A 22478-nucleotide genomic window follows, 5' to 3' on the forward strand; every position below is an offset into this window, starting at 1 on the left:
CTCCGGTGCCGCGAAGTTTGCCGCCAGTTTTATGACGAAGTCAGGCCAAGGAGCGGCCACGAACTGCTCGCGCTGCGGCTGCCAGCCTCAGCCTGCGGCCCCGGGCCCGCCGAGCACCCCGCGCAGCAGCCCGGAGGCCGGGGCCGCGCCGGGCGCCCCGTCACAGCCCCGCCGGGCCGGGCGCACTGTGAGGCGCCGGAGCTGCCGGGCGGCGGGCTGCGAGCGCGGGGCATGGCGCTGAGGGCGGGCGGCGCGGCGGGGCGCCCGGCGCTGCTCCTGCTCATGTCTCTGTTCCTGCCCTCGCCGGCGGCGGGCGCCGTGAACGGCAGCAGAGCGGAGGTGGCGAAGCCCCTGGGCGGGCTCGCCGAGCCGGGTGAGGCGTCCCCGGGCGGTGTGGGCGCCCTTGGCGGGCCCTTCCCGGAGCGGGGCGGGCGGTGGGCTCTCCTCAGCCCGGCCCGCCTGCCCGCTCTCTCCCCGCATGGCTTCTCCCGCAGATGGGGCTATGTCCGCTCCCGCCGAGGGGAGTTCCCCTTCGCCGCCCGGCTTCCCTCTCCGGAGGCAGGGGTGCCCGGCCGCGCCGCGGGGAGACCAGGTTTCGTGCGGAGAGCGGGCGCTCCGGGTGCGGGCAGCCGCCTTCGCCGCCGCCGGGGCGGAGCGACCCCTCCCGGGTGCCACAGGCGGGCAGCGGGAGGGGCCGGGGCCGGTTCCATGCTGTGCGGAGCCAGGCAGCAGCACAGGGACCCCTCCGGCCGGGGGTCTGGGGACGTGCTGGGGAGGCGGGGGAGGCGCCGGATCTGCTTGTTGCTCTGGTAGCCGCGGGGGTGGGCTCCGGGCCGCCGGGAGCCCCTGCAGCCCCCTCCGCCTCTGCTCGCGCAACGAACCGCACGGGGTCACGGCTCACGCGTAGTCAAGGGCAAAGCCAATTCCCCATGGAAAGATTTCCGTCCGGGGAAGCCTTCGTCCCCTGAGCTGCCCCTTGGGGTGACACTTCGGGGACGGAGCAGTGCTGCTCTCCCTCCCCACTCCACTTTGACCTTTAGGACCCCGCAAGTACTAAAGCCACAGTCCCTGGCAGGAATGAGATGCCTAGCTCAGGAGTGAGCAGGTTCCCCCAGGGTTCACAACCGTGGCTTCGTGTCCTCTCTCTTTGACATTTTTGGTAGCACTTCTGCGGGCTTTTAAAGTGTTTATCAAAATGTTCTGCATATATGCTGTGATGCGGCTTGTAATTAAAATGGTGTACAATGGCAAAGATTTCTGTTCTACATAGGTTTTACAAGGCTTCCAAATGTAGAGAGGAATACAGACTGCTTTGCTGCGCTGGTACTAATTGCAGCCCCCTGACAGGAATGTAAATGCAGTTCCTTAGCACATTCTTATCTCAGCATGTGTGGGATTTACATATATAACTCCTATTAATGCTAATGGAAGTTATATACATAATTCGTTTTGCATAGGGCTGACACTATTTTTTTTATCTGAACCCCATGCAACTAGAACCAGCCTTCTCATGTAAGTAGAAAGATCTGTAGTTTCTTGCCAGGAGCTGTCTTTAACATTTTGGTTCATTTAAAATGTACAGAGGAAATGCAAGTAAAGTAAGCAACCCAAAACTTTGTATTGTGACATTGGCACGGAAGGTTCATATAAAAAGTGTTACGCTATCCAGAGGTTTATAATTGAGTCTGATTCAGTTTCCCTCAGTTTCTTTTTGTTGCTTTTTAAAAAAAATTCATTAAATCAGAAACCAGGATTGGTGATTCCTGATCAACTTGTTCATTTAGAACAAGTCAGCTTTTAATGTTTAGGTGTGTTTAAAGTTTTATTTGGAGTATTACTTACAGTATCTTTTCTATTTAGAGCTATAGTCAGTTCATCATTATGCATCTCTGACAAAAGAGCCATGTTGTGCATTGTGGTGCTCCTGAAGCCAGAAGCATCCTGAAAGTTCATATCTTCACCTATAATTAGAAGTTTGCTTTCACTGGTTAGCAAAGTCCCTCGCCTTTTATTAGTAATATCTGAAATTTTGTATTTTGTGTCTCTGCTTGTTTCTAAAGCTTTTTTTTTTTTTTTAAATTTGTGTCTGGATGGGAAATAGCAGGTTCTCCTTTCAGACCTGATGGCATCCTGCTGTGGCTACACTCAGCTTGTCACCTCAAAATTGAATTACAATAATGCCTACTTTCAGGGTAGAGGTTTGGGGCTTACCATAAGCTGATATGAATCATCAGAAATCTATTGAGTTGAGAATTAACATAATCTGAAGCTGTTTTAGTCCCCCCTCCCATTCATTTTTGCATATTTGTTTATTCTGCATAGGTGAACAAGTGCGACTCGTGTTGTACCAAGTTGAAAACAGGTATTTTTAAACAGGACTGTATTTAGACTGTAGACAGGATCTTTAAGTTCTCCTCCTCCTCTCTGCTGTGCTGTGGTAGTTGATGTTAGACAAGACAGTTGAATGACTGTCCGATATAAAAGAAGCTAAGGGAAATGTGATAGGATGTCCATGGTGGGTACCATCTTCTAAAGAAGTTGTTATTTTTATGGCTCATTAGAGATAGTTTGAGGATACACTAGCTGTTTTAAAGGTTGTCTCTGTTTTCATAGGATTTTAATCTTATCATTTTTTTCCTTATGTTTTGGCTAAAGTTGGGGGTTTTATCATTCAACTGGATAGCTACTGTTTAAGGATTGTTGTGCATACGCTAGAAGACTGTTCTGACAAGCACAGCTTATATGCTGAAGTAAATGTCAAAACCATAGAGACAGTTAGAGATAACAGGAGAGTAAGATTTTGATGGCTTATTTATAATGTTGGGGAAAAGAGTTCAGTATCAGCGTATTATTGTGGAGAATGCACCATGCTGCTGTAGTCTAAATCCTTTACAATGGAGAAATAAAGGTTTTATATTTGTGTATCACTGACTGCAAGAAAAATGGATCCATTCCTTTCAACCTGAGAAATTTAAAGTTTTGGATAGTGTGTGAAAAATGTAAATGTTACTCAGAGATTTAGTAGCAAGAAGTGATATATAAACTTGCATTGCTGCACAGAAATAACATTTTGTAAACATAAATCTTGAATATAAAAAACTGAGAGACAGTGAAAGCAAACTTTACATTGGTGAGTATTTGTTATCAGAAAAAAATAATCTGAGTAGGAGGGACTGGCAGTGCAGACTTGCAAAAGCAGTCATAGTGACTTTCTCTTTGCATTTGGAAGAATTGAAAAGACCTATTGCTTATTTAATGAATAATTTCCAAAGGAGTTTCACTAAGTTAGTTTCTCTATAAAACAGTTACTGTATCTCAGCATCCTTATAAACAAACATTCAAATTGCATGCTATTAGGAATAAAATATATAATCCAGATTTGAATCCCAGATGGAGATGAGAACCTTTTGCTTTTGTACATTCTGTGAAACCCATTTTGTAACCTCAAAGTACCATTAAAAAATGGAAGGAACCCAATCACAGTGATTAAAACCCTAGTATCTAATTAAAATACTGTACCTGGTTGACTCATCTTTGTGCTGGCTGTCTAAACTTGACCTTGAAGTGTGATGGGGAAAAAAAATCATGTGGGAAGGCATACATTAGCCAGAAAGAACAAGGAAATGAGTTAACTGAATATTGTTTCATGAAAATTTTTCTTAACTCTTTTCAGGGAGGACCTATTATTTGTGTAGAACCTAGACACTGCACTTCCCAGAGCATTCAGTAGGCTAATTTAGCATCATAGTCTGCTTTAGAAGAAAATTACGGCTTTTTTCCTTTTAAAGAATCATCTTAAGGTTTAAACATGAATGCTATTCAGACTGGATTTTATGATAAATTTTTCATAAATGTCTTGTTTTTCTCATCTAGTTAGTGAAAGAAAAAATGTTGGCAAATTTCACATTTCAACTAAAAAGTAGCAGAGATTTCAAGGAGTGGGTTTCCCATTAATTGGGAATTTCCACCCCTGTCATTGTATTAGAGATGTAACTTTAGACTTTGTGTTCAGGTCTGGATGCCACTGTGTCCGCAGAAGTAGAATATGGAGCATGCACAGTTACATGTGGTAAGTAGCAAAGCAGATGAATAAAACATATTGTCATTTGTTTTTTGGGGAAAAAAAAAGTGCTAACTGTAGCAATTTAGCAGTTGTAATTTGCTTGCCCTTGTTCACCTCTCATTGGTTTCAATTGCCAATAACTATAATTAACAAAAACAATCAGGCTGATTGTCATTAGGAGTTTAGGTCAGATCTGTTGTTTTATTAATTTCACAGCCTGCAAGCTCCTATTTTAAACCAGTTCCCTACGTTTATTGGCACATGAGCTGCCTTCCCCAAAGTAACAATTTTCGCTATTTGTGAACATCTGTGAGATGTTCAGAAGATGAAAGATCTTCTGATGCTTCTCACAGATGTCTTCCCACATACAATATTGCCAAAAAATTGCTTGCCTGCAGTAGCCTGTTCTGTATTCCACATTTATACAATTTATAAATTGTGTGATGGCAAGAAGAGGTATCATTTTGGAGTAGGAAGGGAGAGAGGAAAGATGAGATGAGCTTTAAGAAGACATCTCTGTGTTTGGGGTGATGATAGAAACTGCTCTGAGGTGGTAATTTTATTGCTTAGGAAGCAGCCTTGAATCAGAAATGCTATTAATTTTTTTCTGAACAAATTCAGCTTCTCATAAGACCACAGAGAAAAGTGAGGTTTTGCCCCCATCAATCTGATGTTTTCTAGAGTATGCCTTTTTTTCCCTCAGTCACTTTTTCATATGCTAGAACTTCCTTAATCCCCTCCTGTTTCACATCTTAGGACAATATGGGTCTAAAAGATTTTTTCCTTCTACATACTTTAATATTTCTCTTTCTTCACTTCATAATGTCAAATCTGCTTATATGTTCTGTATATTGATACTGTATATGTATCCCCATACTCTTAGTAACCTCACTTGCTCTGATGCACACATCTTTTGGATATAAGAAACTGCTCTTGATGTCCCATCCCTCTAGCAGATGTCTTAAATGTTCTGTATTTCCAGGGAGTTTCACTAAATTTTGTCTTGGTTTTATCTTTGGTCCCTCAGAGTTAATGTTCTGGTGGGTTAACTATGGCTGGATGCCAGGTGTCTACCAAGCCACTCGATCACTCCCCTCCTCAGTGGGACATGGGGAAAAATAAGATGAAAAAGTTGTGGGTCGAGATAAAGGCATTTTAATAAAGAAAAGCAAAGCCTGTGCACAGAAGCAAAGGAAACAAACAAACAAAATTATTCTCTGCTTCCCATCAGCAGGTGATGTCCAGCCACTTGCTATGACGTAGGGCCTCAGTATTTGTAGTGGCTAATATGAAGACCAAGATATCGTATGGTATGGAATATCACGTTCATCAGTTTGGGTCGGATGTCTTGGCTGTGTCCCCTTCCAGCCTCTTGCCCACTCCCAGCCTACTGGTCTTTGGAGGGGGTGCGAAGAGACAGCCTCGATGCTGTGGGAACACTGTTCGGCAGTAGCCAAAACATCAGTGTGTTATCAGCGCTATTCCAGCTACAAATACAAAGCACAGCACTATAAGAGATGCTATAGGGAACATTAATTCCATCCCAGCCAGACCCAATACAATATGTTTAACCACTTTAATTCTGAAAATTATATGATCTTGCTGAAGAATCAGGAAAGGAAAGCTCTAACAAAAAAGACAAAGGCATCATCTCATATCTGGAGTTCAGATCATGTTCATAGCCTTCATTCTAGTCTGAGCTATTCAGTGCATGGCATGTTTACCCTAGACTTCAGGAGAGCAGACTTTTGCCTCTTCAGGGATCTACTTAGTAGAGTACCATGGGGTTAAGCCCTGGAGGGAAGAGGGGCCCAAGGAAGCTGGTTAATGTTCAAGGATCATCTCCTCCATCTCAGGAGCGGTGCATCCCAGCAAGAAGTCAGGCAAAAGCACCAGGAGGCCTGCATGGATGAAGAAGGAGCTCCTGGACAAACTCAACACAAAAAAGGAAGCTTACAGGGGGTGGAAGCAAGGACAGGTAGCCTGGGAGGAATACAGAGAAATTGAGTAGCCAGGGATCAGGTTAGAAAAGCTGAAGTCCTGATAGAATTAAATCTTACCAGGGACATGAAGGGTGACAAGAAAAACTTCTATAGATACCTTGGTGATGAAAGGAAGACTAGGGAAAGAGTGGGCCCTTTCTGGGAGGAAACGGGAGACATGGTTACCCAGGACATGGAGAAGGCTGAGGTACTCAGTCACTTTTTTGCCTCAGTCTTCACTGGCAAGTGCTCTGGCCACACCACCCAAGTCACAGAAGGCAAAGGCAGGGACTGGGAGAATGAACTCCCCACTGTAGAAGGTCAGGTTCAAGACCATCTAAGGAACCTCAAGGTGCACAAGTCCATGGAACCTGATGAGATGCATCTGTGGGTCCTGAGGGAACTGGCAGATGAAGTGGCTAAGCCACTATCCATCGAATTGAGAAGTCATGGCAGTCCAGTGAAGTTCCCACTGACTGGAAAAGGGGAATCATAATCCCCATTTTTAAAAAGGGAGAAAAGAAAGACCTGGGGAACTACAGGCTAGTGAGTCTCACCTCTGTACCCAGCAAGATCATGGAGCAGATCTTCCTGGAAACTATGCTAAGGCACATGGAAAATAAGGATGCCATTAGTGACAGCCAGCATGGCTTCACTAAGGGCAAATCATGCCTGACAGTTTGGTGGCCGCCTATGATGGGGTTACAGCGGATAAGTGAAGAGCCACTGACATCATCTACTGGACTTGTGCAAAGCTTTTGACACTGTCCTGCACAACATCCTTGTCTCTAAATTGGAGAGACATGGATTTGATGGATGGACAACATGGTAGATAAGGAATCGGCTGTATGATCACACTCAAAAAGCTGCGGTCAATGGCTTGATGTCCAAGTGGAGACTGGTGATGAGTGGCATTCCTCAGGGGTTGGGATTGTGAGCAGTGTTGTTTAACATTTTTGTCAGTGACATGGACACTGGGATTGAGTACACCCTCAGCAAGTTTGCCAGTGACACCAAGCTGTGTGGAGCAGTCAACATGCTAGAAGGAAGGGATGCCATCCAGAGGGACCTTGACAGGCTTGAGAGGGAGGCCTGTGTGAACCTCATGAAGTTCAACAAGGCCAAATGCAAAGGCCTACACATTGATTGGGCCAATCCCAAGCACAAATACAGGCTGGGTGGAGAATGGATTTGGAGCAGCCCTGAGAAGAAGGATTTGGGGTTGTTGGTTAACAAGGAGCTCAACACGGCCTGAAAATGTGTGTTTGCAGCCCAGAAAGCCAACTGTGTCCTGGGCTGCATCAAAAGAAGTGTGACCACCAGGTCGAGGGAGCTGATTATCCCCCTCTGCGCCACTCTCATGAGACCCCACCTGGAGTCCTGCATCCAGCTCTGGGGTCCCCAGGAGAAGGACATAGACCTCTTGGACTCAGTCCAGAGGAGGGCCATGAAGGTGATCATAGGGCTGGAATGCCTATGAAGACAGGCCGAGAGAGGTGAGGTTGCTCAGCCTGGAGAAAAGAAGGCTCCAGGGAAGCTTTGTAGCAACCTTCCAGTACCTAAAGGGGGCCTACAGGAAAGCTTGGGGGGGACTTTTTACAAGGGCATGTAGTGATAGGACAAGGAGTAATGGTTTTAAACTGAAAGAGGGTAGATTTAGATTAGATACTAGGAAGAAATTCTTTACTGTGATGGTGCTGAGGCACTGGCACAGGCTGCCCAGAGCAGCTGTGGGTGCCCCATCCCTGGGAGTGCTCAGGGCCAGGCTGGACGGGGCTTGGAGCAACCTGGTCTGGTGGAAGGTGTCCCTGCGCGTGGCAAGGGAGTTGGAACTGGGTGATCTTTAAGATCCCTTCCAACCCAAACCATTCTATGATTCTGTGATTTTACATTTGTTGTTCCGGTAAAGCTGTAAGCTCTTTGTCTCCTTCACAGTCCTTATCCTCTAGATCCATCTATCAAGTCTTCTATTATTTCTTGCTTTCTGAAATGACTCAGTTTTCTTAATTTTTTCCCAGTAATGCTGTGGCTCAGATCCATTGCTCCTGTAGTCATAGTCCACGTTTACAGAGGCATTAAAGCGTAATTAAAACATATTTAATGATACCTTGTCATACTTGCCTCAGTTTTGCAATACTCTCTTTGTGGTCTAATTGTTTTGGCCACTCTTACCTCTCGATTTCTCTTGTATTGCTAAGTATCCAGTTCTTTGTGGATCATCTTTCTTTACCACTTCTGCCCCAGTCTATTAATTTACATTTCTCTATGGTGAATTTAATTTAGGTAATTTATTTTACTGCATTGTGGCCAGTTTTCTGTTAGGTTAACTTGTATGACTTGTTGAAGTTAAGACTTCATTTGTTAAGCATCTCAGGAGATTAATTTCATCAGCTTTGGCAGCTACTAAGAAGAGGTGGGGAAAGGAAACATGGGAATGAAAGGAAAAGCTGTCCAAAAGGAAGAGGCAGAGGAGTACCAAAAGAACTTGTAGGTGTAATTAAAAGGGTTTTTTTCATGAACCCTTTTGAGTACGATATACTTTTCACATTTTATTATTCCCATAGATAAGACATGGTGAGATGTTTCCTGATGATGTGACTACAGTTAGCCCAGTACCCAGTCTTTTGGCTTTTCATAGGCTTCCTGTCTTTTTTGTTAGCTAAAAAAACTAGATGTCACTGAAGAAAGAGGAATGCCTTTAATAAAAATGTCAGTTCACTGCCATTTACACCTCTGTCTCTCTGCATCATGAGATGAGACATTCTCTGGAGAGGAGAACAATCCTTGTTTTGTGTCATTTTCAGTAAGTGGTGTTGTCTCCCTCTGTCACTTGAAGTTCTGTTTCACAAGCTACATGATATCTCTGAGACATTCTGAAATCCATTGGTTTATATAATACGCATTTAAGGAAGGCAGATGCATCATAAATGCAATGCTCAAACCAATTTCCTATTTATTATTCTCCTGCAAGGGAGGGTTAACTTTCTCTTTCTATGCCTATTAGTAAACAAAATGCTTCTGGAAAAATGGCAAAACCTTCAGTGTTTACTGGGCCTAAACACATTATTCCTGCCTCCCCCACAAGCTATGTCATTCCAATGAACTGTGTACACACTGTTTGGCAAAAACAGTTATAGCACTTGTTTTGAATTTGTTCATAATTGTTAAAACGAGGATGTTCCCATTGAAATCCTGATAGTGAGAGTGAACAGCTTTTTGCTTCCTTGAACATTGTGTAGGAATTCTCCTTAACTTTACATGTTTGAAATAGGTTCCCTCCCGTTCTTTGTCTTCAGTGCGACCCTCCATGTTGCAGGTGGAGTCCAGGTGGACAACACTTGATTTCACGCGTTTGTCGTGAGAAGCCCCATGTTACCGTCCACCAGCCTCTGTTCTCTGAGAGGCTTCATTCCGGAGGCTGTTGGTGGTATTCCTGTATCCCTCACTGTTGGTCCCTGTTAGGTAGCTTCAGACTCCCCAGTCCTAGTGCCAGGAGGTTTTTCGTGCCTTCAGTTTCTGTTGCCCTTGGTGGGAGTTGAAGACACTCAGTCACGAGACTGGAGGCAGGCTGAGTCGGCAGTCTGTACAGTGTTCTCTGTGCCATCTGATTCGAGCATTTAAAGGCCAGGAGCCTGAGTGCTTTGGTAGTTAAAGTGAATTAATGGTTTTTCAGAACATAGATTAGTTTCTTTTCAAATGCTTTTTCTGTAAGAAAAGTTTTGAATTAATATTCAATTCTTTTGATGACACATGATGACTCTAAGAATCTCAGTTCCTGGTGTGCAGTGTCTGACAGAAGTAGATGTTGTCATGAAATCTTAGATACCAACATGGGATAGCTTTAGCAGGCACTCTGAGAACATCTGTTTTGCCTGGTATTTGGTAGATACATATTAACATCCAGGATAAAGAAAGAGAAAGAAAAACAGAGTATGAAGGAAATGAAGAAATTCAGAGTGAAAGATTTTTTTTTGCCCCTCATAGGTATTGGCATTCGGGAAGTTCTGTTAACCCGTGGATGCCCTGGGACTGAAGCAAAATGTCTTGTCCGTGTGGAGGAATGTCGGGGGCCAGTAGACTGTGGATGTAAGTGGAACACTGTGATACGGTAATCTAGAGTAAATATGTTGATTCAAAGGAAACATCCTTATTCTCTGTTAGCATGGTGGAAGTGGAATAAAATGATTGCATTCCACCCTCTAATCACCCTGTTAAAAAATCCGGTAATGTTTCAGGGTTCATTTCTGTACTGATGTGTGCTGGATTTCAAGTTCCTGTAAAATACTGTTTTTCTGCTGTGTACTTGGTTCCAGACATTAGACCAAGCAAAAAGTATTTTAAGCAATTTTAAGGGAAAGCATAATTTCCAAGTAACATTCAGTGGTTTACAGAATTATGAACTTTATGATCTATACAGAGATGTATTTAATTAAGTAATGATGTACCTAATTTAAAATTCCTCCTATAGGGGGAATACCAATTTCTGAGGGCCTTGCCTGTGTGAAGATGCCTTGTATTTCTATACCTCCTGAAAATCGATTTACGTATGTTTGGAAGATGTTAATTCCAAGCAAGGTGAGTAACTGAATCCCACTTTGTGCACAAAAATTGCGTACTGCATGCATTTACCACATGCTCCAGCTGAATTGTTCAGACTTCTGGGCAGATTATTTCCTTTGTTGTCATAATGCAAATAAGCCCTGATTTCTGACTGGAAAGTTGGTAATAGAAGGACTCACAAAGCTTTGCTTCTTTATGCAGCTTCACTTTCCTCTTCATGTGAGGGAAATAATTTTAAAGAGTAATGTTTACTGTTACTTCAGGAAAATGGGGCATAGTGGCTGGTGAGCATATACATATCTCAGCAAGTCACAACCACGTCGCCCTTCCCAGTTGTTTGCGTAGGAGATGCTGAAGAGGTGGTGGAATTTTCCCAGGGGCCAAGAGATCCTGACAGGTTGAAAGCTGTTGGAGTATAATAAGACTTTTCTGTGCGTCTGACACAATGCAAGTCATCTTTGCAGATCTATGTGAAAAATTGCAAACACCCCCCCCCCCTTTTTTTTTTTCTTCTCTTTTATATATGGCTAGACACCACACATTCTTCCCAATGATTCAGCTATTATGGAAGTTTGCAGAGGTACCCATTCAGTTACTTTCCAGTGTGAAACTCAAGAAAATGGAATTATAATTGCCTCTGTAAAATACACAGTCTACGCAACAACTGGTAAGTTCACAGAGATGCTTACAGTCTTGTAGTGATTTGGCCTTGTGTTTTTTATGTAGTACTCAGTCTTCGTAAGATTGCATGTCACTGGCAGTATATAGGTAGCAGCTTGTGCACTGTGGTAATGACTGTCATGAAATGCAGGCCAATAAAAGAGACATATAAAAGGAAATGACAGAATGAGAATGAAAAGGTTCCTTGTGGTAGGAATGAGTATTTTCTTTATCCTTTGTAAAACTTCAAGCTAAAATTAGGTTTTCCTATTACCTGCTTATTTTTTACTGCACCCAGGTTGGTTAACATAGGGTACTTTTTGCCTCACTAAACCACATAGCACCAGCAGCACGGGCTGTGCACTTAAGTTTCCTTTCCACTTCTGCACTGAAGCAGGAAAACAATCTTTTGGGTTTGTCTTTTAGTAGTCATCTGGAATTTGCTTATACACAATGGATTTAGCAAATTTTAACATGAAGAAGAATGCATCATAAACCATTTCCCCAGTGCTATCTACTTACCCCCTCTGCTAATGGGATTTTTGCTGACTTCGTCAGGAAAGGTAGCAGTGTGCTGATTTTCTCAAACCATGAGAACAGCACACGGAAGCTCAATCTTTCCCAATCAGAGAAAGTGTGAAATTGCCTTGCTCATCAAAATGTAAAGTTTTTCCTGAAATAATGTAGATTTAGGTCTTAGGCAAAAATATGGCAGACTAGAAAGAAATCCTTGGAGATACTCCTCCCCAGGTTTCTCCCTTTCATGTTGTTTACCCAGGTAAAACTGTGTGGCCTGGGAATCCTGCTTTTTTTCCTTTCTCTTCAGTAAGATAGGCTATTTCCTGTATATCTATTGAGGTCCTTTCTGCTATTGTACACTAACATGGAATTTGTTTATTCACTTTCTAAATCCATCTGGCAGTCACAAAACACCGAAAGCTGTTTTCTTTTTTCCTTCTCCCACTATTCAGTCTCTACATGCCTTTTTGTACAGAGCAAACTTCCTTTTTGAGACCTGAATTAGCGTAGCACATAATCTGTTTTAGGTTTAAGCATGCAAGTGGTTCCATTGACTTGAGTAGGTGAGTCATCAATAGGACGACTCACACACTTGTGTTTAAGCTGTGACTGAGTAGTGTTGGTGAAAAGTGGTCAGATGAAACACGTCCAACAGACCTAGCCACTGAGAACCTCTTACAAGGACTGAGATTTATTGAGTTAGAAAATATTTAGGACTGTACAGAAATCTGAGGAAGACAAGCTGTAAGGTTTACTAAGTAGCCTAAAAGGAATGGATTGTTCTGCTTAGTGCCAGATCAGCATCCTTTGGCTTTGTACAGAGGTGTGCAGATGCCCAAAAGAGTTTCTGGGTTTTGCTTACCCAGGAGTGGCATTGTTTGGACTTGAGAAATTACTAACTCTGAATTAGATACATAGAAGAAGTTAATTAGTTTAAGTTTTGGTTGAGAATGTACCAGATCTAGTTTTGCTCACTGTGGATGATCAGAAGTCTAGCCAGATCAGGATTTGCAACAGGATTGGGAGGAAATGAGAAAGATCCTTCTGACAGCATCAGTGGATGCGGCGAGACTCCTTGTGTTTGGATGTCGATTTTCTTAGCTGCTGCCTTATATTTTGCAGAGCTGCTCTGTTCATCTGTGTTGTTCAGACTCTGGAAAGGGGTAACATTTCTGCCCATGGTACAACGATGCCTGTCCCAGTTCCTTATTAAAAGACATTTTGAAATGAGGGTTGGGGAATTTGAGACAAGTTTATCACCCCCGTCAAGTAAGATGGCTTCTCTATCTACTCCAGAAAATCTAAGTCTTTCCTTTGAGTGAACATCTTTTTCTTTGCCGTTTATCTATCCGGTCTCCAAGCTGAAATGTAAAGAGCAGAATCAAAATCAGTATCAGAAATAGGACAAAAATTTCCCCTTTCAGGTAATCTACAGGACTGAACTAGATTTTTTTTGAGCATCCAAAATTGGCTACAGAGATTCCTAGTCAGCCGAAGCTGGACAGGTGTGGTGGGCTGACCCTGGCTGGCTGCCAGCCCCACACAGGTGGGTCAGAGAATCATAAAATTGCTTAGGTTGGAGAAGACCTTTAAGATCATCAGGTCCAACCCTTAACCTAGCACTGCCAAGTCCACCACTAAACCACGTCCTTAAGTGATGAGTCTCACAGAGGCCACCTTGCAGCCCTTCACTGCCTGGGCACTGGCACCTAGTACTGCAGTCCAAACTGTCTGTGGGGAGAGGGTCTTGTGTATGTTTTGGGAGGTGTCTTTGAACCAGATGCATGGACAAATCGGTTTTAGTCAGGAAAAGAGTAGGTCCTTTCTATTGCCTCCTAAATTACTTTTTTTTTTTTTTTTTAATCCAACTGAGGGGATTCAGACGATCTCTGTGCCTCAGTCAAGTCAATAAGCTTATGTATTTCATCTTTCTCATCACCTAGATCACTCCTTTCACTATTCCACAGAGATACATTTCTTCATGCCGGGACTACAGGACATGGCAGGGGAAGCGAAAACGTGTTTGCTCCATGGTTGGCCTTTCTTGTTGGCACTTTCCTAGAGAGAAAGCCTTGAAGTTGTCAACAGAGCTAAAAATTATCAAGGTAGCTGACAAAGGGCAAATATGTTTGCTTTTGTCTCATCCTTCCTTCTTTTTCTAGTGCTCTGATGTTTCACCCATGTGAACAGCAGCAACCAGATTCAGCAACACCACCTACGAGCCTGGCCCCAAAGACACTACTTGAAAATACATAGTGTGACACTTTCTGCTTCAGATTTTGAGGCATGCGAGGTGGGAGGAGGGAAGACGTGTTGCAAAAGGGCAGATAAAACCTCACAGGACTTTGTGTGTATTTGCCATGTGGCAAAACTTCGTATGAGTTAATTTTAAATCTATGCACACAGAACTTCCATGTGTCCTTTACCAGTGATCACTGTGCTTCTCAGTGACCTTTTGACGAGCAGTCATAATGGTATTTTTGCATAAGTGAGTTTTTTTTCATAATTTGGCTCTTTCTTTGGTTTTCAGAACTGTTCAGACCTATGGGTTCTCTTTGTCTTTTATAGCAAGAGAACAGGGGGAAAAAAAGTATTTTATTCTCATCCAAAATTACTGGAATCTATGCAAGGAAAATCCCATCTTCTAATAACTGACTTTTCTATATTTCCTTTTTACTAAATCACTACCCTGAAACACTGAAGAATGTTTGTTTCGCACTCCCACCTGTTGTGTTGTTCGGCGTTTTGTAAAGACTTTGGAACTGGAAGGTGGTTTATTCATATGTACTAATAATAGTTCTGTGAGGAGGGAGGACTCTGCAAGGGAGGAATGCAAGAACAGAGAACGATCCTCATTAGGATGCTATTTGAAGGGTGTCAGCCTACTGAGATCCCAGCTGTGCTCCAAGCTCCACGCTTCTCATGAGTGAGAGAGAGAGTTGGGGTGTGTGTCTAGTGGCACTTCTGTGGAGAAGATGGAGGCAATAGCGTTTCTGTGTTTCAGAGGCCATTCTAGCCCACATCTCTCTTCATTTCCTGCTGATGACTTCAGTGCCAGAGCCTCCCTGAGACAGAAAAGTCACATCTCTGTAACTGGCTACTGTACAAACATGCAATCAGCATGGCCATGTTGTCCTTGCATTTGCACAGAAATGAAATGGGGAACCCCCGTACTCAAGATTAACAGCCTGGATCTCCTCCATGTGTTGCAACCCTACTGTCTCATTAGCATATATCCATCCATTTTTGATACACAGAAAAAGGCTTATAGATAATCTAGAAGGAAAACAAAAAAGCTATGCATCACCATTATATTAAGGGGAAATAAAACAGTCTGCAGAGGCAAAATCTCATTCCTTTCTGCCAAACTGATACATACTTTCTGGATCTGCAAAGTGGTGGAAAGAACTGCTGTTGGCTGCTGGACCATATAAACAATTGGTTGAGCGCTGGCTTGTAAATGGAGCACTGCTGTACAGTCAACATCATGGTCTAGGAGGAACTCCAGCTCAGTGAAAAACCCAGGGGTAGAGGAGGATAAAGAGGAACAGTGCTACTGGCAGAAGAACTGGGTTTCCTTTGGACAGAAATGGTGCTGAAAAAGCAGGTGTTCCACTTCTTGATGTACATGATTTACATTATTATGAATCTGTTTCTTATTAAAGAAATTACTGAATGGAATGCAGAGACAGAATTTGTATTGCTGATATTTTCTGGAGGGAAATGCTAGCAGTGGCAACAGATGCTTCTGAATGTATTTGGATTTAAGAAATTAAGGGGGAGAGGGTTCCATAAAGGCAGAGGACAGTCCAGAGATGCACTGCACTGCACAGAAATCAAAACAGCTTTGTTGAACTGTGGTGTACAATGCAAATACAGTTGCTGGGCCACACCACAGCAAAGTATGTGTTGCTAACCTGCTCTGGTGCTTGGTGGGAAGGAGGTATGTGATGTATCTCTTTCAGCCCAAATAAGAAAGCAGTAACTTTCTAAGGTCCTGTTGTTCTGATGGCACAAAGAAGGTTAAAAAGCTGCCAAGCTTCTTAGCAGCAGGTAGTGGCCATACAGGTGATGCTTTTGTTTCCTTTAATCCAGCCTGTTGTCCCTGCATTGGCATAGCAGATAGAGACTGGGGTAGGAGTGTGCACTGCTTGGACCATTTGAGCTGTTGGAAAGGCTTCCGTAAGTCATGACCAGCACTGGGACCACACAAACTCTGGGGTTTCTGCCACAGGGCTGGCCTCAAATCAGCAAGCCCTGGTGGAAGTTAATTTTTTTTTTTAATTTCAGATTTGAGCGTTCTTTCTTTTCCTTCCTTCCTGTCTTGTTCAGACTTACATAAGTAAATGGATCTTCATAGGTTAGATCCAACAGTGCCTACAATCTATCTGCAGTATCCCAGCCTTGCATTTCATTGAAGTGCATTCCTTTTTTAATAAACATGAATATAAATAATTAACAGGTAAGGTAAGAATGCCATGCTTTCAGTAAGGGTTGGAGGCAATCTGCTTGAAACTGTGAGATATGTTATCAATCTCTTTTTTTTTTTTTTTTAATAGTGGAATGCACAGTTTTAGGGATCGTTTTACAATGTAATTTGGGAATATATATGATAGTGGTTTTTTTGGTCATTCTTTGTAGTGAAGTAGTCCACAGACCCAGAGTGGGCTGTGGACTTCAAGTTGAAAGCAATTGAACTAGACTTCACATGTTTCAGAAAAGATTTGTTCTTCCTATTTTTACTAAATACCTCTTTGTAACCTTAACTGTAAGCTGAGGATGTTTTTAAGGCACATTCTGACTGTGGCAAAATTTTCACTTACTAATTGGGAGTGTTGCCTGGACTTTAAGAGTGCAGTCAGCACTTAGAAGTGCACCTGATGTGAATCAATCTTTGCTTATTGTGAACCAGCTTACTGGGAAGCTGCTTTCCTGTCTGCTTCCTGCTTGCATTTTAAACACGTGTGTTTACTTGGAATGCATACCCTCTGTATTATCAGGTTGTCTCTTGGGCAGTTCTGGTTCTTGGCTACTGGAAGAATTTCTTGCCTAGGAAGAAAACTTGAGTAGACTAGCTGTGGATGACATAAAACTTGCTTTTCTCTTCAGCAGGCTCCTGTTACAGCCCGTAAACAGGGATATTCTTAGAGTTCTAAGTTTACATCTAATATATTACATTAATGAAATTACAAAATCAATTATAATTTTCATTAACCTCTCTTCCCCACACCTTCATGTAATTCTAAAAAGACACAGTCCAGTGATGTCAGTTAGCTTAAAAGTGAATGGCTTTACATTGTATAAAAACCCCAGCATTCAGACTTATTATGTATGATACTCTCAGCCAGTTCACCATTCTTACCTGTCCTATATCTTGCAGAAAGATCAGGAGAATCATATAGATGAGCTGTGGTGTAAGAATATCAGAATGAAAATTCTGTGATGCAGAAGGGTGAAACCCAAATGATGTGATGGAAGAGTTGCTTAGATACTACAGTGATGACAGTGGCACAGGTCTTTATATAGAAGTAGAAATGAAGTAGAAATAGAAATGGGTTTCCTGCAGTCATTCTGCTACACAGAATTCCTACCAGTGTGAACATGAATCTTGCATACCAGTCAGCAATGAGATTGCACCTTATAGTTTTAGAAACTGCATGAGGGAAAATGAAAAATTAGAGTTGGCTCATGTAAAATTGCCAAAGTTGGAGGGATCTGGCAAGATGCCTAATGGTTCATTGATTTTGGTTGAATGTGGCTGAACAAATAAGGTCAAGTAAATTTCAGAACAAGGTGACTGGGTTTGATTTCCAGGCATTTCTTTATCCACTGTCAAAAAACAGATGGAGGAAGTTGGTTACCATCTTCAGCATTTTTCACTCTTCCTGGGTTGGTTGTTAGAGTCACCTCCTAACCGTCACGTCTGGTCTTAGAGAGACAGCCTGAGTAATGGCAAGGCCCTCAGTTTCCTTAGGTGAATGGTTGAACAGGCTGCAGTATTACAAAATGCATTTTTACTTGATGTCCTTGCTACATTTTCATTTCTCAGCTTCATGCAGCTGCTCCTCTCTCTATATTTCTGGGCCATGCAGAACAGCTCCTTTCCACGCTTAGCGGTTATTTGCTTTAAATAAAGGCTTTGCAGACCTAGATAGAGACAGGGAACTGAAAAGCGGCACTTAAGTCCTTGAATCTGGTCTTTTGTTAGCATACTCTCTTTTGGCTTCATTATTATCATTATGACTGCAGCAATTACCATTGTTAGAATTCTTCTGTAGCACGGTGGTACCTTGATGTCTCAGCCCTGGGTGATGGAGCACCTGGTACCAGGCACAAAACAAAGAAGTCAGCCTGCCTCGAGTGGCAGACAGGCTGTGGTATTTCTTCTGTCTTTATCGTTCATGTGTCTTACATGAACATGTCTTGAAATCTTAACATTAAGGCATTTCTTAAAGCAAAAATATTGTTATATTAGTCATTCTTAACATGTACCAAATAGATACTTTCCCATTTTTATTTTTGCCTTGTCTTTAGGAATTGCAGTTCTTTGTGTTTCACAGCTGTTAAGTGACATGTATCCCCCACTCCACACCTTGATCTCTGTTTCTTTGCATCTTCCTTGGTTAGATAGGCCTTTGCAAAGAAGGTATAAAATGTCACTATTCTAACTTTTGCTGATACAGTAAAAGCCTGAAGGCTGTGAAAGATGTCAGATAGTAAATAATCAAGCCCTGCTCCTTTTCATCCTGTCCATCAGATTAAATGCCTGATTCATTTGACAATTTGAACATAACAGTGACCATGTATTTCTTTTCTTCAGAGATACAAGCAAAAAAATCTAGGAGAATAGAAACAGAGCAATCAAGGAGAACAAGAGATGCCATTCTGGTCTTTTGCCTGGTAACTGGAACCATTGTGACTGTTGGTGTGATCTTTGCCGTGATCTTTATGATTCTTCACTGGTAGGTGGACAGTATACAATATGTTTTACATTTTATTTGATCAAAATATGGTATTACTGATGACAAACATGACAAGTTTCTCTGTAGTTTAATATTTGTATTGTCAGTAAAGAAAACAGGAACAAGCTTCTGGAGACTGGAAAGAAGTGCTTTGCAAAGCAGTTACAGTGATGGTGGGTGGGAAGGGAACGACTCATGTTAGAGATCACTTAAGCAAACTAGACACCCACAAATCCATGGGCCCTGATGAGGTGCACCCCTAAGTGCTGAGGGAGCTGGCAGATGTTATTGCTAAGCCACTGTCACTTTTTGAAGGGTCATGGAGAACAGGAGAGACGCCCGAGGACTGGAGGAAAGCCAATGTCACTCCAGTCTTCAAAAGGGACAAAAAGGAGGACACAGAAAACTACAGGCTGTTCAGCCTCACCTTCATCCCTGGATAGGTGATGGAACAGCTCATCATGGAGGTCATGTCTAAGCATATGCTGGAAAATAAGGTTATCAGGAGTAGTCAACATGGATTCATCAAGGGGAAATCATGCCTGACCAACCTGATAGCCTTCTGCGATAGAATGACTGTCTGGGTAGACGAGGGGGGAGCGGTGGATGTTGTCTCCCTTGACCTCAGCAAGGCTTTTGACACTGTCTACGATAACATCCTCACACGTAAACTCAGGAAGCGTGGACTGGATGAGTGGGCAGTGAGGTGGACAGAGAACTGGCTGAAGGGCAGAGCTCAGAGGATTGTGGTCAGTGGTATAGAGTCTAGCTGGAGGCCTGTAGCTAGTGGTGTTCCTCAGGGGTCAGTACTGACTCCAGTCCTGTTCAACTTAGTCATCAATGACCTGGATGGAGGGACAGAGTGTGCCCTCAGCAAGTTTGCTGATGGTACAAAGCTGGGAGAAGTGGCTGATACACCAGGAGGTTGGGCTGCCAGAGAAACCTGCACAGGCTGGAGAGCTGGGTGGAGAGGAACCTGATGAAGTTCAATAAAGGCAAGTGTAAGGTCCTGCACCTGGGGAGGGACAACCCCATGCACCAGCACAGCCCAGGGCTGACCTGCTGGAAGGCAGCTCTGCGGAGAAGGGCCTGGGGGTTCTGGGGGACAGCAAGCTGCCCACGAGCCAGCTGTGTGTCCTGGTGGCCAAGAAGGCCCATGGGACCCTGGGGGGCGTTGGGAGCAGCGTGGCCAGCAGGTCAGGGGAGCTGATCCTCCCCCCTCTGCTCTGCCCTGGTGAGGCCACACCTGGAGTGCTGTGTCCAGTCCTGGGCCCCCCAGTTCAAGAAAGACAGGGAACTGCTGGAGAGGGCCCAGCAGAGGGATATGAAGGTGATGAGGGGACTGGAGCATCTCCTGTATGAGGGAAGGCTGAGAGAGCTGGGGCTGTGTATCCTGGGGAAGACTGGGAGGGGATCTGGTCAGTGTCTACAGATACCTTAAGGGTGAGTGTCCAGAGGACGGGGCCAGGCTCCTTGCAGTGGTGCCCAGGACAGGACAAGGGGCAACGGGCACAAACGGCAACACAAGAGGTTCCACCTGAATATGAGGAAGAACTTTACCCTGATGGTGACAGAGCACTGGGACAGGCTGCCCAGAGAGGCTGTGGAGTCTCCTTTGGAGACATTCAAAACCTGCCTGGATGTGACTGTGCAACCTGCTCCAGGTGAAGCTGCTTTAGCAGGGGGTTGGGCTAGATGACCTCCCTTCCAACCCTGACCATTCTGTGATTCTGTGATTCAAAGCAATTTATGGAAACTTACTTGAAGGTATGTTTTTGTTTAATTCTTTTTTCCGTTTCAGGGGTCTTATAAAATATATTTGGAAATCAAAATTTGGACAAGACAACCAAGAGAAGTTGGCCCACAAAAGATCACTGTGTAACATGGACTAAACAGCCCCCCTAAGGGTCTGCATTGGCCTTTCAAGGAACTGGAGTCTCCACCTGTAGCTACAGTGTTCTCACCATCTGCATTAGCTATAATAGAAGTGTCAAAGCCCTCACTCACCAAGTATGAAGTGCAAAAGTCCTTCCAGGACTTGCATAATAAATAGAAAAAAAATGGATTACAAAGAAATGTGATACAAAGAAGATTAAAATATGTTTGATATACTGGTTTTAAGAAGTACGTTTTATAGTTCATTCACTGTCTTTGATTTCCAGTAAGTCTGACATTTAAGAAGTCTTAATTTTGTGACGATATTAATCTAGACTAGATGAAACCAGACATACAGTTTAGGCAGAGACCATTTTTTGTAAAGTGCTCCTCATCTCCCTGGTGATCTTCAAGCATAGCACCTACTATGTAATCACTATAATCCAGTCTCTTCTTGACACGTGGAGGGATACATAATGGTAGGGAAGGTCATTAAAAGTTGCTTCATAAGTTTAATTAATTTTTTACCTGCACATTTGTGCTTGTAACCATTTCTGCCATCAAGGGGACCAAACTATGTGAACAGAAGAGTAGGGTCAGACCAAGGATTCATCTACCTCTGTAATCACATCAGTGGATGAAAAAAAAGGATGTCTAGGGGAGAGTACAAAAACAAGACAAGGCTGTATGATGTTCCACATGTATTCCTCCAGCTTCCAGGCATTTGCAGATTTTCTAAAACAGATGCAACTTCTAAGCAGTTAGCAATCTTGCATGGATTTCTTTTCCATGGCTTTGTTCAATGTCCCCTTGTACCTGTGTAAGCTTCTGTCCCATAAAACATCCTAGGGCAAGGAGATCCATAGCACAACCACATCTTTTGTGCAGCTTGAACCCACCTCCTTCTAGCTTCATTTGTCCACCTTACTTCTTGAAAAGGCAGTGAGCTGCCAGGCCACACTGTCCTCTCCCCTTCAGGGATCATATTCTTTTTGGAATGAAAAGTGCAAGAGTACATAGTGATTCTTCATCGTGAAACCATATCATACCTCTGATCATCCTTTCTGAGCTTCTCTAACCCTCCTCCATTACATGACAGTCTTGTTTATGAAGGTGCTTTCTGTTGGTGTACATAAACATTGTTTGATGCAGATAAAAAACCTGAGTGGATGACATGTTGAAAAATGGACTGTGGACTGATTAAAATGTTTAATAGATTTTATAATTAAGATTTTCTCTTGAGTATTGTAAAAGCTCTGAAAAGAGGCCAAATATTGAGCACTCCAGGGTAGAGAATGCTTCTCAGTAAAGAACATTGTGAAAAAATGGCAAAAAAATAGATTGGAGGTAGTAACTCATCCTCTCAAAGAATTCCTGTTCTCTTCAGATCCTCTGTTGCTGCAGATGTTCTAACTGCACCATCTGCACATCCTTAAAAAAGCATTATCATATTTTTCAGAGATACATCATTTTGTTTGCTGTTTAGTGAAAAGATCATTTACATTTTTGCAAATAAAACATCATACTAAAAAATGACATGCACTTAATTCTATAAAAATATCTTTTTTAAAAAAGGAAATGATATTTTTGGTAACACTATCATTAACTATGTCATCTTATAGCATTTGGTGGACAAACTTAAAAGTCTTGCAACATTAAGAAGAAAATGCATAGAGCAGGAAAAAGCAGACAATAAATTCTGCAGTTCACAAAACTAGCTTACACATTCAAGGTGAGTTTTTGATTCTGTGCAACAATCAAAGACAGCATATTGTGGTGAGTCTGGGATTAGGTCTGGAATGCTGCTCTTAAAAACAGACCCAAACCAGTTGTTATTACTCAGGAAAATGTTTCCAC

At 43.0% G+C, this 22478-nt stretch overlaps 1 protein-coding gene across 1 annotated transcript; it reads left to right on the forward strand.

The window, feature by feature from the left end:
* The first annotated feature begins 248 nt into the window (after positions 1–248).
* On the forward strand, positions 249–22153 carry SPACA1 (sperm acrosome associated 1). The gene is made up of 7 exons (XM_037393122.1): positions 249–373; positions 4013–4069; positions 10030–10131; positions 10514–10620; positions 11137–11272; positions 18605–18746; positions 20548–22153. Exons 1-7 carry the CDS (start codon positions 283–285, stop codon positions 20636–20638), a joined length of 726 nt encoding a protein of 241 aa, XP_037249019.1. The 5' UTR covers positions 249–282; the 3' UTR covers positions 20639–22153.
* Positions 22154–22478: the final 325 nt, after the last annotated feature.

Source organism: Falco rusticolus, chromosome 6 (genome assembly GCF_015220075.1).
Source record: "Falco rusticolus isolate bFalRus1 chromosome 6, bFalRus1.pri, whole genome shotgun sequence".
In the NCBI taxonomy this organism is placed as follows: domain Eukaryota; kingdom Metazoa; phylum Chordata; class Aves; order Falconiformes; family Falconidae; genus Falco; species Falco rusticolus.